This window comes from Phascolarctos cinereus, unplaced genomic scaffold, assembly GCF_003287225.1.
Source record: "Phascolarctos cinereus isolate Bilbo 61053 unplaced genomic scaffold, phaCin_HiC Scaffold_1;HRSCAF=81, whole genome shotgun sequence".
NCBI classification, from domain to species: domain Eukaryota; kingdom Metazoa; phylum Chordata; class Mammalia; order Diprotodontia; family Phascolarctidae; genus Phascolarctos; species Phascolarctos cinereus.
Window position 1 is genome coordinate 99,290,936 of NW_027555514.1, and position 16,049 is coordinate 99,306,984.

General features: G+C 39.5%; 1 protein-coding gene across 1 annotated transcript; it reads left to right on the forward strand.

The window, feature by feature from the left end:
* Positions 1–229: 229 nt before the first annotated feature.
* On the forward strand, positions 230–15,723 carry LOC110216206 (TRPM8 channel-associated factor 2-like). The gene is made up of 6 exons (XM_020997996.1): positions 230–849; positions 4,510–5,521; positions 7,179–7,392; positions 7,821–8,060; positions 12,689–13,026; positions 15,472–15,723. Exons 1-6 carry the CDS (start codon positions 230–232, stop codon positions 15,721–15,723), a joined length of 2,676 nt encoding a protein of 891 aa, XP_020853655.1.
* The last annotated feature ends 326 nt before the right edge of the window (positions 15,724–16,049 follow it).

A 16,049-nucleotide genomic window follows, 5' to 3' on the forward strand; every position in this document is an offset into this window, starting at 1 on the left:
ATTGCTGGGAAGGGTTAAGTTTATCAATATTAGTCATTGCACAATGTGGCTATTATTGTGTACAACATTCTCTTGGTTCTGATCATTTCACTCAGCATGAAAACAGAACTTCTGATGTAAAAATCCAATTCCATTTCAGGTAGTAACATGTTGTATCTTTGTTAATGATGTCATTTAATGATGTTACCAAACTGAGTCTTTGCTTCTCTCCCTATATCAGGTGAAAGCCATGGAGCTGAGTCTCTCACAAGATTATAAGTGTTTGGTGAAAGGGTTGAACACCTGGGAGCTACCAAGTGACCTCATCCCTTCTGAACTCCTGATTATTAGTGAAGCTTCCTTCCCAGTGCTGGTGAATAAAAATTACCAGGTGCTCATTGCTGCTTCCCACTATGGTCAGGGCCGTATAGTGGTCCTGTCACATGAAGGCTACCTGAAGGATGCCAAAATGGCTCCCTTTCTCCAAAATGCTGTGAAATGGCTTGGGCACTGCGAAGGATATACTGTTGGAGTGCACACATCTGTAGAATGTCTGGCTAGTATGCTCTGTGACACTGGCATTGATGTGCAGAATGTTCACCACTTTCAGGACTCACTGAGGGTTTTCTGCACTGATGCCTTTGACAGCACCTATGCCAAACAGCTGATTCAATTTGTGAAGAATGGTGGGGGATTACTCATTGGAGGCAATGCTTGGCAATGGGCAAAAGAACATGGTCACAAGGTACTAGGCGACTTCCCTGGGAACCATGTGACTAGTGTGGCTGGCATATACTTCACTGAAACCCAAGCAGATGCCAGTTCTCTTAAGTTCTATACGAAGATACCCAAGACTCCCATCTTGGTCAAGTAAGTATAATCCCCCAAGAGAAGTTTCTGCACCAGGTGTAAGTCAAGTTATGCACTAGTCCCCATCAAGCTTCTAGTCTTTGAGAGGAGAGATGCCCATAGGCATGAAACTGGTTTGAATCAACTATATATTTAAAAAAACAGCCAGAGAGAAGGAGATATCAAAGATTTTCTTGCCAAATGAACAAGTAGGTTGAGTTCATCCAGCAAGGTTACTTCTACTAGATTACTGCTTCTCTTTGAAAAGAACTAATCTAGTTGGTAAAGTGAGATAGTGATTGATAGGTAGCAAGTCAATAATTTCCCCATATGAATAACCATGGAAAAAAGCTGTACAACTTCCCTGAGAAGCAGACAACTTGGTGGGACATAAAGATTCATCAAAATCTTTCAGAAAATCCTTCTGAGGAAGCAGCACAGTATGATGAAAAATCATGAGATTTTAAGGCAGAGAACCTGAGTTTGTGACCCAGTTCTGCTGCTTACTAGTTCTCCAACCTTGGGCAAATCACTTCATCTGCTGAAGCCATAATTTCTTCGATTGTAAATACTAATAGTGCTTTCAGGTTTGCAGAATGCTTTACAAATAGTATCTCATTTGATCATCTCAAGCCTTGGCAGGTGGAGTGGGGAAAATTCTATTATTGCCCTCAGTTTTATAGATAATGAACTGAGGCAGGCAGAGATTAAGTGATGGCCCAGGGTCATACAGCTACTAAGTGTCTAGGGTCATTTTTGAACTCAGGTTCTTCCTAGCTCCAGGTCCAGAGATCTATTTGCCACCTAGCTGAAAATAACCAAAGCTGCATTGATTCTCTCATAGGATTGTTGTGAAGAAAACACCTAAGTGATAAAGTCTTAAATTGCTATTGAAAATGTGAGATCTTAATTTGAATTGATATTTTTAAAATCTACACAAGAAAAATTTCCCCAGAGAAAGGCCCAGAAAATGATCATTACTACTATGGAGTAGATAATCTAGAAGAAAGAGTAGTCATCCAGATTTATCCAGCACTTAGAAAAGTGCCTGGTATGTAGCAAGTACTTATAAAATAAATGCTTATTAATGGATCAATATTTCCAGAACTGGGTTGTAAGATTTGTCTGTAGGGATAAAAAACTGAAGAATGAGAGATGATCTGAAGATGAGACCACTGGTAAGTGAACAGGAGAGGTAAGTAGACAGATGAGTTAGAATTTCATAGATCCAGTGAGAGCAAGAGGAGTCTGTCCCAATATTACTTATCTCCTTTCACTCAGGAACCTTTTCCCTAGGAGGAAAGACGATGGAAGTCTCTGACCTAATGGGAAGGCAGAATGAGTCACTGAGATGAGTTCCAAATATAATGGCGTAATTGGTGGAATTTTCTGCTCTGGAGATCTAAGCATCCATTAGGGCTGATAATCTATAGGGTTATCAAGAGTCAAAATTGACTAAAAAATGAACTTTGATTTGTCTATGATTCTAACCTTAAGAAAAAAAAAACAAGGTATATCTATGTTGTTAGGATTATACCTAAGTTTTTAAATTTTTTTTTTCCCTAAAATCTAGTATACAGTCTGCCCATCAACAATATTTTGTTAAGTGCTTTCTATGTGCTAGGAACTTTTCTAAGCCCTGGGATACAAAGAAATGTGAATGCATGGTCCCAGACCTCAAGGAGCTCACATTCTAATAGGAGAGCCAACATGCAAATAACTATGTATGTACAAGATATATAGAATGTGCCTTAAAGGTAATTACAGAAAGAAGGCATGGGAACAGGGGTGAAAGGGAGAGCGAGACCTGAAAAAGACCTCATAAAGAAGGTGGAATTTGAGCTAAATCTTGAAGGAAGCCAAGAAGCTTAAGTGAGGAGAGCCCCCTTCTCTCCTCTCATACTGTTACCACCCTGATGCAGGCCTTTATCACCTCACATCTGTAATATTGCAATAACCTCCTGATTTGGCTTCCTTGCTACAAGCCTTTCTCCATTCCAGTCCACATCATCCACTCAGCTCTCAAAATTATTACCTCCACAAAGCTCAGGTCTGACCATGGCACACCCCATTCAATAAACCCCAGTCAAAAAGCAAATTGTTCTTACCAGATGGGTACTTCAAGCAGGTTTATAATATCAAAGTTGACTGACAAGAAGCTGATTACCTTATCTGTAATGTCCAATATGGATACCTAGTTGTCCTGTTCTAAATCAAAATATATTAAGCAACCTTCAAAAAAGTCAAATGCTATCTTCTGGGTTCTTATCTGTTTTGAGGAAAATATTTTAAAGATACCAGGATTATTTACAGAACAGATTGAGAAATTTGAGAAGATAACTTCCTCTAAAGAACAAGAAGCTACCAATGCAATTAGTACCTGGGCTTGATCGCTGCTCTCTATTATTAATTTTTAAGTAAGTGCCTAATGCCACATGATGGCATAAGAAAGTTTATAATGCTTACATAACAATGTTCCAATAATTTGTTTATTATAATTTATATCCATGAGTAATGTGCAGTTTTCTCAGTTTGGTGAACCTGTCAGTGTGGAAATTTCATCCACCAATACAGAAAACTGGTTCCAACTGGAAGCCATTTAGTTCAACCTTCACATTTTATAGATGAGGAAATGGAGGCTTAGGGATGCTTAATATTATGTGAGTTTTAAGCAGCGGAGGTAGTATTTGAACCCAGGTCCATTGACACTAAAGTCACTGCTCTTTCTACCCTGCCATATCCTAGGAGTTAGTTGCCTGAGGAACATCAGGGTTAAGTGGCTTGCTCAGGATCACCTGGCCAATAAACAGTAAGGTGAAACCATTGAACCTAAACTCTAAGTCTTTCTCTCTCGATATGATGTATCAGAGATAGGGTCTTGCTGCCATAAATAAATACAGGGTCATCTTCCAGTTATAATGAGGCAAGCAGGATAGCACTTAAGTGGCAGAAGACTTACCTTCACAGTAACCCTGGGAAATAGACACCTGAGAGGAAGACAGATGATCTGTTTGTTCCCTTCAGAATTAAAGGCACCAAGGCACACAGTTCCCACTGTGGAAGTTTTAGGCTTGCTTCAGCTCTTAAAGAGGTTCCTCTACTATAGAGGAGGTGATTTTCCCACTGTACCTGTTCAGTCCTTGGTACCACATTTTGTTTGGAGCCATTTTTATGGGTATTTGGAGGGGGGTTGGGTACCACATTTTAAGAAGGACATGGATGAACAGGGGGAGTATCCAGAGGAAGAAACCAGGATGATGAAAAGCTTCAAGTTTATGCTATATGAGGGTCAGTTGAAGGAACTGAGAAGTTTAGCATGGAGAAGAGATTTAGAGGATGTTTGATAGATGTCGTCAAGTATTTGGAGGGCTGTCACATAGAAGAGAGATTCAACGTGCTCTATTTGTCCCTAAAGGGCAGAGTGAAGAGCGATGGATGGCTACTGGAGTTACTTCCAGCTCTGACATTCAGTGATGCTGCAATTTTGAGTATAAAAAAACTGGGAATCCACTTTGACCCAAGCCTGAAAATGCAAAGGAAAATTAACCAATGTGTCCTTTGATTACAGGTCTCTGCACATAGGACTTGTTGAGTTATGATTTCTCCTAAAGCATTTTACCTCCTTCCCCACTCCCTTTTCTATCCCCCTCTAAGCTCTAAAAGGAAAGCAATCTTTTCCAGGTTTGGGGAGGAGATCTCCCAAGACCAGCACCAGCTGCTGGATGGAATCTCAAAGCTGGACCTCTCAGAGTGTGGGATTCTCTCTCCACTGTTGGTGCATGGAGCTTTGGCTTTCCCTCTTGGACTTCATCCCAACTTTGCCTGTGCTGTGGCAGGAGCTCGCTACGGCAGAGGTCGAGTGATAGTTCTTTCTCAGGAGGGCTTGCTCTTCTCCTCCAAATTGTTCCCTTTTCTGATCAATGCTGTTCACTGGCTGAAAGGAGACCAAACAGGCAGAATTGGAGTGATCCCTGAATGTGAAAACCTATTCCATAAGCTCACTGATAATGGCATGAAATGTAGTTTAGAAAGCAACCTGACTGCTGACATGAGCGTTTACTGCTGCATTGCCTATGATGACAGTAAGGCAAAGCAAATTCTGGAGTTTGTGGCAGAAGGAGGAGGGTTACTGATTGGAGGCCAAGCCTGGTCATGGTCCCAACAAAACCCAACCAAGTGTGTTTTGACTGGCTTTGCTGGCAACCACATCCTCAATCCCTTTGGCATATCCATCCTTAGTCAGGGTGTAAAGAAGGGCCTGTTGTTTGATTGTCCTGAGCCTGGGCAAAAAAGCTATCACTTCCGCTTAGCTATGGCCAACTTCTTTGAGGAGGTGAAAAATAAGAGTGGAAAGTTCCTGAGGCATTGGCAAGGGAAGCTCATCAAGGATTATTCAGCCTTCCTGTGGATATCTACGAGAGAAACCCCCATCTATGACTCTGTACATCGAATGTTAATGAAGGTGATAAAGAAAACTAAGCTCCCCATTGTCAACAGTCACGAACCTTTCTTCAAATACTTCTGTAAAAGCATTCTGCTCTGCCTGGCCTCTGAACTGGCCTATGTCAGAATGGATTTTGCTTCAGAAATCTACAAATCAGGGGACCCAACTTCCATCTTTCATTCATACTCATCAGCAGCTTCTGTCAACAAGGAGATGAATCTCACCAGTCACAGTAAGAATGGGTCATTGGTAGAAAGCTGAGATGGAGGTGGAGGGAAAAGGGGAGAGATGTTCATGATAGGAGAGGAAGAGGAAGAGAGGGCAGGGATCAGTTCATAGTGGATGCTGGGATGAACAAGGTAGTTAGATGACCCCAGAAGAACACCCCAAAGATATATCTGCCTCAATGGTGTTGACTCTTGGAGATCATTAAGGTCTGGATTATGCAGAGATGGTGGGCAGCATACAGGTGGGTAAAGTATGAAAATATTTGAGATTTGGAGAAAGGATGAATTGGGGACTTTAAGGGACAATGTGAGGATTTGGGATGGGAAGGGAAAATAAAAGAGTCACTTGTCCTCCTTATTTTCAGGTGGTGATATTTGGAAAAGCACTGGACTCTACCTCCCTGAAGGCTGTACTCTAAATATAAAAATACCACATTCTGCTTGCTTCTCTAAGTTAAAGGTAACTTCCCCAAATACCCTGTTGATATTTGGCTTATTTCTTCCATACTTCTATATGACTATAACCTGCCATTGCTCCTTCACTCCATGACTGTGAACACAATGAATGTGTACCCTACACTTTAAATGACCCACTGACTTACCTCCCCAACTACAACCTCTTCCATGGGGGTCATTTCCTACCACAACTGGTTCTCTCTTGTCTAGACCGGCATGACGTTTTTCTTTGTCTTTATAATCACCTGCAAATGAGATTCTTAGGAGAGTCATTCTTCAAAGACATAGACCATCACCAGGAGAATATTTGTGCTTAGAAAGTGGATTTTGTCAACAAAGATTAGCTTAGGATCCCTAGATGTACTGTATAATTTCCCAAATGTGTTGCAGCTCATCTGCCTCCTCTTTAGGTTGAGGCCTAGTTCATTCTCCATAGTAGGCAGTACCTATCCAACATATATTACTAACTCACTTCATTGAGTGGTGCTAGACCAACTACATGCCCTAATCAAGATAATCTGCAGTTTTCATCCACTTCATTTTTCCCGTGTGGAGTTCATGGTCAAGTGTTTTTTGACCATGGATTTTATTGAGGAGGATCCATTGTGCCCTGGGCTTGATTAAATCACCATAAGGTCATCCACCAATAAACGCATTTAAAGAAAATTTCACTCTCTGTGAATATGAGGAGGACATACATCATTCATGACAGTGGAAAAAAATTTGGTTAACATTTCTCCCTGCTTGCATACCCTGTTTGATGCTAATGATCCAAGTATCATTTGACAATGTTAACTCTGTAATTTCTACTAACAAGAAATCACTTAAGATTTGTACCAGATGCTTCAGACACTTTGTTGGATGAGAGGCTTTAAGATTGTATTTTATTTTTCTGAGTCTCAAACTGCATTCAAAGCTTTTGCAACTTGGCATAATCTGTCAAAGCATGTGGTCTTTTGGCATAGTTACTGAGAAAACACAAGTTGTCTACATGCCACCAGAAGGCATTGTTAAGTCTGACTTTGTGGAGGTTGAAACTACTTGGACATTTTTTCAAGTCTACTTTTTTCTTGAAGTGACTTGTTCCCCAGCTCTGCTACTCACTATTTGTAAGGAGATTAGTGGTATACAACTCCTCCTCTCACACACACACATACACACAAAGATATATACATATTTGTTAGATTCAATATGCTTCATATTTTCCCTTTCTGGCCACCCAGGTACAAATTGGCTGCCACAGTGATGACTTGACTGTGTATAATAAGACAGCCAGAGCACCTGTAGTTGTTTACCAACAATACTTGGATAAACCATATAACTCAATCTCCAGCCTCTGGGGTGGCCTTCTCTACATTATTGTGCCCCATGGCTGTTCCTTGGGAAATACATCTGTCAATTTTACTGGAGCTGTACCTGCCCCTTACTTCATACTTGGTAAGTAAAGATCTCAAGTGAGCCAAAAAGCAGACAGTCAAGTGGGAGTTATAAACTTGATAATAAACAAGTGAAAGTCATGGGTTGGTAAAGAAGAGTAACATGGGGATTTTGAAATGGGAAAGGTGTGGATCTATGCTTGACAGAGTGGAAAGGAGACTGTATTTGAAGTAGTCTCCTGTGGGACCAGGAATAAGTCACAATCTCTCTGGGCTTCAGCTCCCTTATTCCGAAATCACTAAAAGTTCACTAAGGTCTCATGCCAAGATCTCAAGACTGAGGGGAAAGGATGAGGGAGCACAATAAGCTTTTTGGCGTATGTTTTATGCCTGTGTGCTTTTTCCCTAATGGGGTACAAATTTCAAATTTGCCCAGCAGGTGGGGCAAATGAGGCACAGGATTCACAACTCCATGATCTCTGTTCCTAGGAAAGACATCAGTGGAGGAATGGAAGAATTCTATCCGCCACTATCCAGTGCCATGGGGGGAGTTACAGGCAGAGAGTATTATCTTGACAGTGCCAGCTGAAAAGCTACAACATCTAGAGAACCCCGAGCCAGTGCTCCACCTCTGGAATGAGATGACAGAAGCCATAGCCAAACTTGGAGGCAAGACCAGCCCCTTTCCTCGACATGAGAGAATTGTGACTGATGTGCAAATCTCAACAGGTAGGTGCTCTGGGGCCTTGAGTGAGTGAGCACTATTCATTCAATGAAAAGGTCTTAGTCAGCTGGTATGTGCAAGGCCTTGTCATGAGAATGTGAGGAAGGAAAACAGGTGAAAGAGAGAACCATACAGCCATAGATTTAGAGTTGGAAAGGATCAGAGAGGCCAGCTTGACCAACCTCACTTATTTCACAGATAAGGAAACTGAGGCCCACAGAATTAAGTAATTTGCCTGAAGTCACACAAGTCAAAAGTGGTATAATGAGAAAAGCTGAGTTCTCTGACCATAAACCTCTTTCCAATGGTCATCACTGTCTCCCACAGAGTGCAAAGTAGTACATGACCTCAAATTCAAATTGCACATTTATTTTATGTTATTAGTATGAAAACCAGACATAAAGCCAGACTAGGTTGTTGGAAAGAGTGCTGGATAGAAATAAGGAAACATGTTTAAGTCCCAGATCTTTTCCAGATAGGAATGATTCAAGGCAAATCACTTCCTTCTATTGAATCTATTTCTTTATCTATAAAATGAGAGGTGTTTGTTTAGACAATCTCTAAGGGCCCTTTGCATATATTTTAATGGCTTGTTATTCTAATTGTATTTTTACCAAAACCTAGAGGCTGTATAAGATATTTCTGGGGAATATAGGAATCTAGATATAGTTAGGGCAAGTGGGAAATGGAATGCTCATGAAGTGAAATCCTTGGGATAAGGTACATTCTGTTTTTAGAAATGGAACAATTTAGTTAAAAGGACAAAACATATACATTTACTTAAATGATATATGACAATAAATTTCATAAGGTAGTATGATCAAATAAGTGGTACAAATACTCTTTCCCTCATTTGGTCTTCCCCTTCTCACCTCCTAAATGTAGGTATTTTCCAAGATGTTGGCTTAGTTCAGGGGTGGGGAACCTGCAGCCTCAAGGCCACATGTGGCCTTCTAGGTCTTTGGGTGCAGCCTATTAACTGAGTCCAAGTTTTACAGAACAAATCATTTCATTAAGGGGATTTGTTCTGTGAAGTTTGGATTCAGGCAAAGGGCTGCACTTAAGGACATAGAGGGCCACGTTTGGCCTCGAGGCTGCAGGTTCCTTGCCCTACTTCTTCTCTCTTTTCTCTAAAAACTATCCCTTGACAATCACTTCCAGTCCTCTAGCTTCAGTTACAACATCTAAGCAGAAGACTTCCAAACAAAAGTCCATTAATATCTTGTCCAGCTCTAGTCCCACATGTCTAATTCTCAAGTGGGTATCTCTAAATGAATGTCTACTGATAATTCAAAGGCAATGGTTGAATAACTAATGTCATCATCTTTCCCCCTAAATCTTCCCTTCCTCCTAATGTCCTCATTTTTGCTGATGAAAACACATTCCCCCAGTCAGCCCAACCTCAATATCTTAGAGCTTTAAAATGTTAAAAATCTTAAATCTTACATGTCTTTGACTCTTCCCTCTTCAACACCCAAACATCCTATGAAGTTCCAAGCCATACCAATTCTTCCTCTACAATATTTCTAAGATCTGTTCTCTCCTCTCCACTCTTCTTCCTAGTCCAGACCCTTATCACTTCTCAAAAGAACTGTTTTAAAAATTTTTTTTGGCTGGACTAAGTGACTTGCCCAGGGTCACATAGCTAGTAAGTGTCAAGTGTCTGAGGCCAGATTTGAATTCAGGGCCTCTTGACTCCAGGGCCAGTGTGCTATCCACTTCAAAAAAACTATTTTAATAGATTCATAAATAAATTCCAAATAGATTCGCTGCCTGTAGTCCATCCCCTTTCTAATTCATCCTTCAAACTAATGCCCGAGTAGGTTTCTTAATATACCACTCTAAGTATGTCACTCATATGCAAAATCTAATAAGTTCAAGATCTCAGATGTTCTAACAGAGATTATCCTGAAAAAATAGGAACATTCTCAGAAAGTTCTGTCAAGGACACTGCAATCTCAGAATTGGTGACAAATCACAAGATTCCATAAGGCTTTTTTGAGTTAGAAGGGAGCCTTTTAGCTTGCAAATGTAAAAACTGAAGCCCAGAGAAATCAAGATGATACCAACGATGGATGGCAGATCACCCTTTCCTTGGTGTTCTCTGTGTATAAGATCCTGGACAGTTTATATCACAGGCTGAAGAATGAGATTTCCCTGGGGATTCATACAACAAAGGGAAATACAAACCCAGCACACAAAAGCCATATTGTTCTGCCATTAAGAGATCTTGCCTGGTTCTCTTGTTTTCCCTCCCTCCCCAACACTTTGACTTGCAACTAGAGTATAATGGATCAACCAAAACAAAAGCCAAGAGGTTCAAGCTCTCCTTTATTTGCTGTGTTGCTTACAGGCAACCTTGGAATGAGGGAGAGGTTGGTGTTCTCTACTGCCAAGAGCTGCTGCCCTTCTGCCTCACATATCAGCAGCCCTGACTAACTTGGAAACCAGAAAGGCCATTGTCCATCAAATAGACTAATACATAAATTATGTTGAAGTAGAAAGTATACAATAATATAGTCTTTATCCTAGAATTTAAGACCCTTAACAATCTGGCTCTAACTTTCCTTGCTAGCATTATCTCATACTAATCTCCTTTACAAACTCTAATTCATTATTCCATGCCTGGAATGGGGAAAAAAAATCCTCCCTCCTTCTATACCTGACAAAATGATACCCTTCCTTCAAGATCTAAATCAGGTGTCATTTCTTCCATAGAACTCTCCCTGATCTACCCAAGTGGAATTGCTCTATCCTTCCTCAAACTAATTTTTGTTCTTAACACTTTTGATACCTTTATTTAAAGACATGTGACGTCCCAAGGATTCTCTCTCCAATAGAATCTGTTCTTGTAACAGAGTGCAGCTAAGCAAAACAAAACAATTTGCCATGACCTGCTATGCCATATTTAACTATTGTAACTTACTTAACAACATATACTTAATTTTGTAGCAGTAGTCTACTCCCGTGCTGGCAAGAAGAAGGTAATTTTCACAACCAGTTCTCTGAAGTAAAGATTAGTTACTATTTTCATCAAAGTTCTGGCATATCTTTCAGTCATTTTTTACTGTTTTGTTGAGATCATTTTGTAGATTGATTCTTACTGCTTCATTCTACATTAATTCATATAAGTCTTACTTTTAAGTACATGCAGATAGTTTCTTTGAATCCTAAATATTCATCCTTTCCTGAAACAAAATAATATTCTATTACATTCATACACCAAAATTTGTTCAACCATTCTTGTATTGATAGGCACTTTGCTTCTACTTTTCTGCCTCCACACAAAGTACTGCTATAAATATTTTTGTATGTATGGAACATTTCCTCAGTCTTTGACCTTCTGAAGACATATGTTCAGTAATAATGATATCATTGGTTACAAGAGTATTTAGAATTGAGTGACCCTTCCAACAAAATTTCAAGTTGTTTTCCAGAATGTTCAAACCAATTCCCATCTCTGCCAATTGTTCATTAACTATGCCTATCTTTCCACAACCCCTACGGCATTTACCATTTTCACCTTTTATATTTGTCAGTTTTTCAATTTGATAGATGTAAAACCGTTTTAATGATCATTCCTCTTATTATTAATGGTCTGGGTCAGGGCTGGGGAGCCTGTGGCTTGCTAGGTCCTTGGGTGCAGCCTTTTGACTGAGTCCAAGTTTTACATAACAATTTCTCTTATTAAGAAGATGTGGCCTGTGAAGTTCGGATTCAGTCAAGAGGTTGCACTGGAGGACCTAGAGGGCCATATATGGCTTCAAGGCTGCAGATTTCCTGCCCGTGGACTCTGAGCATCCTTTACGTAGCTATGGCTAGTTTGCATTTCTTCTTCAGAAAACAGCCTACTTCTATCATTTGAGCACTTGTCTACTTGATGATGACCTATCAGTTCCCTATACTGTTTACTTGGATATCTTTGGTTAAAGGTATTTGCTATGGAAATTTAAAAAAAAAAATCAACAGCTTTCTTTTCCAAGCTGCATTAATTTTGTTCATTTGAAAGGTTTTTAGAATTTAGATAATCTATTTAAAACAATGTGATGTCATAGATAGATAACTGGCCTTAAAGTCAGGAAGATATGGGTTCCATTCCCATCCATGACACATGCTAGCTCTGTGATGCTGAGCTAGTCATTTAATCAGTCTATGTTCTAGGTCACTTTGTAAGACAGTAAGTTACAGAGAAGGAACTGGTCTTTCTTGGTAGAATAAATTACTTTCTGGGAATTCCCTATATACATGGAATCATAAGTTTGGTTTTAAATATGTACATATATATATATTATAATTATATAAATTATGATCACTTCTATCCCTTATTTGGCTAACAATTTTACTATCAGCTATAGTTGACCTTCCTCAAAATTTTCACAGAAAATATGACATCTCTTATACATGTGATTTAATCTGTCTTATATCATTATTATTTCTGTGCAAGTCTTATTCTCAATATTAGATTATTTAGCTCCTTGAGAAATGTCTCACCTTTATATTCACAGTATCTAGCTCACTAATTCACACAAAATGGTAATTAACAAATGTGGGTTTAAAATGAATAACTTGGAGATAGGTGGGAAGAGAGGTTTTTTATGTGAGTTCTAACTCCTTTTTCCTTCTCGGAACCTAGGTTGGATGCATTCAGGGTACCCTATCATGGGCCACCTAGATATTGTGGATTGCCTGCTCTCTGAAGACAAAATAAGGAAAAATGGCTTATGGGTCCCCCTCCAAGAGCTAGGACGTAATCAACAATGTAATGCCTGGGAGTTCCCCCACCATACCACTGATGCCACGTGCAACATCTGGACTGTCTATGTGCATGAGACAGTTCTGAACATCTCCCGTAATGATGCACACCCTGCATTGAAGCCTAAAGAACGGCAAAAGAGATTAGAAGAATATCAGAAAAATGGGGCTTCCTTGTCAAAGTGGTATGGTTGGACAGCCCTGGAGACATATCTGCAGGTACTAGACATTAATGGAGTTTGCAGGATAGGAGACAGAGAGCCCTCAGTTGAGAGAAGAGTCTCACATTTGTGTTCAATTTGGTGTCCCTGGAAGATTTCCTCTTTACCCAGTCAACTAGGTCGTGCAAATGATATTTGGTCTTGTACAGGTTTGAATCTGTTGCATGTTGCTGACTACCTCTTTGTGCCTCTGGAACTAATGACCCCAGACCTGAATCCCCACATAGTGAGATATATCAATAAATAGATGGAAAGTAGTTTGAAAAGTCAGAGGTAGAGGAAGAGTGCAGGTCAGGGAGAGATCGAATAGGTAGGTAGAATAAAAGGATCTGATGAGTGCCAGTGTTATATATAGTGGATATAAAATGGAGCTTCTAGTCAGGAAGATCAAAGTTCAGGTTCTACTTCTGATACCTCCAAGCTATGCGATCCTAGAGAAGTCACTTAATCTCTCAGTGCCCACAGAGAACTGTTTGAAACTATAAATTGAAGAGTACTTGAAGATTTGCATTATAATCAGATGTTTTCAGTTGATTACAAATATCCTGAAATTTTTAAAGAAATTTTACATCCTTACTTTTTACTCAAATATGAGAGAGCACCAGTTTAATTATATAGTAAATTAGTCGAACAACTATCCCTAATCATGAAATCATTGGCTTTATTCGGCAGTGTCTTAGTTTCCACATTATTATGTGACTTCTCTGGAGGTATTCATTGAGGTGGGCCAGAAACCTGATCTGCGTGGTTCAGAGAGTTGCTAAGAAAATTTCAGGCATAGGCCTAACAACCCTCAGGAAGAGAGTCCACAGAATATGGAAAAAATAGCACTGAATTTATAGTCAGGAGACCAGGCTTTGAATCCTAGTTCTGTCAGTTACTACCTAATTGATCTTGGACAAATCATTTAACCTCTCTAGACCTCAGTTTCCTCATCTGTAAAATGAAGATTGTTTAGAGCTATAATTCTATGATTATATGGATGAGGTAATCTTGGGATCACCATGAGGGCTATAGTCACCTTAGACTCCAGGAATGATATACAGAGCAAAAAGGCACCATTCAGAATACATCACCTGACAAAAGCAACAGGGTGGATAAGACAATCAAAAGATGTATAGGAAAACCAGCACTCCCCATGAAGCAGATGAACCAGAATATTACTGTTGGCTTTTAGCCCATTCTAGAACTTCTTTGTAAGGAAAATTACTTGGAAAAGCAAATTAACATTGCTCAATGAACTCAATAAGGAAAAGAGAAATTGGGTGTCCTCAAAGGGTATTTTTATGAAAGCCTGATGAGCCATCCTTTTCCACTCAAGTTATGTGTATGTGAGTGAGTGTATGTATTCAGATAATATATATCTTCATATAATATATGCCTCTAGTGATATATATATATATATATATATATATATACACCCATATATATACACAGATTTATATACACAGATATATCTCGCAATACATATGCATCTCTCATTAGATACATATATATGCATGCATACATACATACATACATACACACACACATAGATGAAAGAGAGAGAGGAGAGAGAGAGAGAGAGAGAGAGAGAGAGAGAGAGAGAGAGAGAGAGAGAGGGAGGGAGGGAGGGAGAGTCACCAATATACCAGATGTTCATTTAGTCAGTTCAGGGAACATTCTTACACTCTGCTGTTGACAAGGCTAGAGACATACATAAAGTATCTTGCCAGAGCCACCTTTTCAATATTCCAATTTTCACAATATTTTCTCCAATATTACCAACACCTTTGCTACCACAAATTCTATATGTGATTGCCTTAAGGAGTACTTTCTGAAACTGCTATCCACTTCCAGAGAGAGAACTAATAAATTCTAAATGCAAATTAAAGCATACATCTTTTATTGTTTTATTTTGTTCATGGTTTCTTTTGCACATGGCTAATGTACAAATCTGTTTTGCATGACTTCACATGCATAATCCTCACATTGCTTGCCTTCTCAAAAGGGTGAGGGGATAGGGAGAGAATTTGGAACTCAAAAATTTTTTAAATGATTGTTTAAAATCTTTTTACAGGCAATTGAGAAATACTTAATGAAAGTTTTTTAAAAAATTTTAAAAAATACTTTCTGAGAAGAGTTCCATCCCTAATCTATGAATTCCTTTAGGTCTAGGCACCTTCTCATACTCTAGTTTCTGGGGGGAAAAATTGAGCAGTAATGTAGGATGTCATGTGCTTGAAAGGCTGATACTGAAAAGCAGTCATCAGCATATTCAACATAGATTTCAGTGTTCCAACAACATTTATCTAGATATTGCTTCATTGTATATAGGAAGGAGGGGAACATGGGTCAAGGTAAAGGAAGCTCATAAGTATATCCAAAATGAATTCAACAATATCTCTGTGCTGAGTTGCCTGCTGGGAACTAGATACTTCATCCTGCTCTCTCTTCCTTTCAGCTACAGGAAGCTTTTGGCTGGGAGCCTTTCATCCAAGTCTTCAAAAAGTATCAACAACTGTCTGGAGTGCCTGGGGACAATGACAGCAAAATGAATGTGTGGGTGATTAAATTCTCTGAGCAGGTGCAGAAGAATCTGGTTCCTTTCTTTAAGGCCTGGGGCTGGTCTGTTCAGAAGGAAGTGGCTGCTACCATTGCCCATCTGCCTGAGTGGAAGGAGAACCCCATGAAAATGTATTGCCATGAGAATTAAAGAATGGCCTGCAAGCCTGGGATGTGCATATAAACAGATACTCCAGAAGGTCCAGTTTTTAATTCTTTGCCTTTGGCCCTTTAGTCCTTTGTGAAACCAAATTGTTATAGAGAACAAGGACATTTTCTTCCCATTTTTTTCCACAGATAAAAGTTCAAGACATAGCCCAAAAATGGTACCAAGATTTCTCTCCATGGGGATATTTGGGTGGCTTTCATGGGCTGTCCACCAAATTCCTTTCTAATAGATAGTCTGGGTACTCTATAACTAAGTAAAGAAGCTTGGTTATGATTGAGGTCCACCAGTTTTGTTTCACTGGAGCAAAT

Coding starts and splice junctions, on each gene's coding strand:
- LOC110216206 (XM_020997996.1), top strand. CDS start 230: ATGGAGCTGAGTCTCTCACAAGATTATAAGTGTTTGGTGAAAGGGTTG. Junction 5,522..7,178: donor ACAGTAAGAATGGGTCATTG/GTAGAAAGCTGA, acceptor CTGGCCACCCAG/GTACAAATTGGCTGCCACAG. Junction 8,061..12,688: donor TGATGTGCAAATCTCAACAG/GTAGGTGCTCTG, acceptor CTCGGAACCTAG/GTTGGATGCATTCAGGGTAC.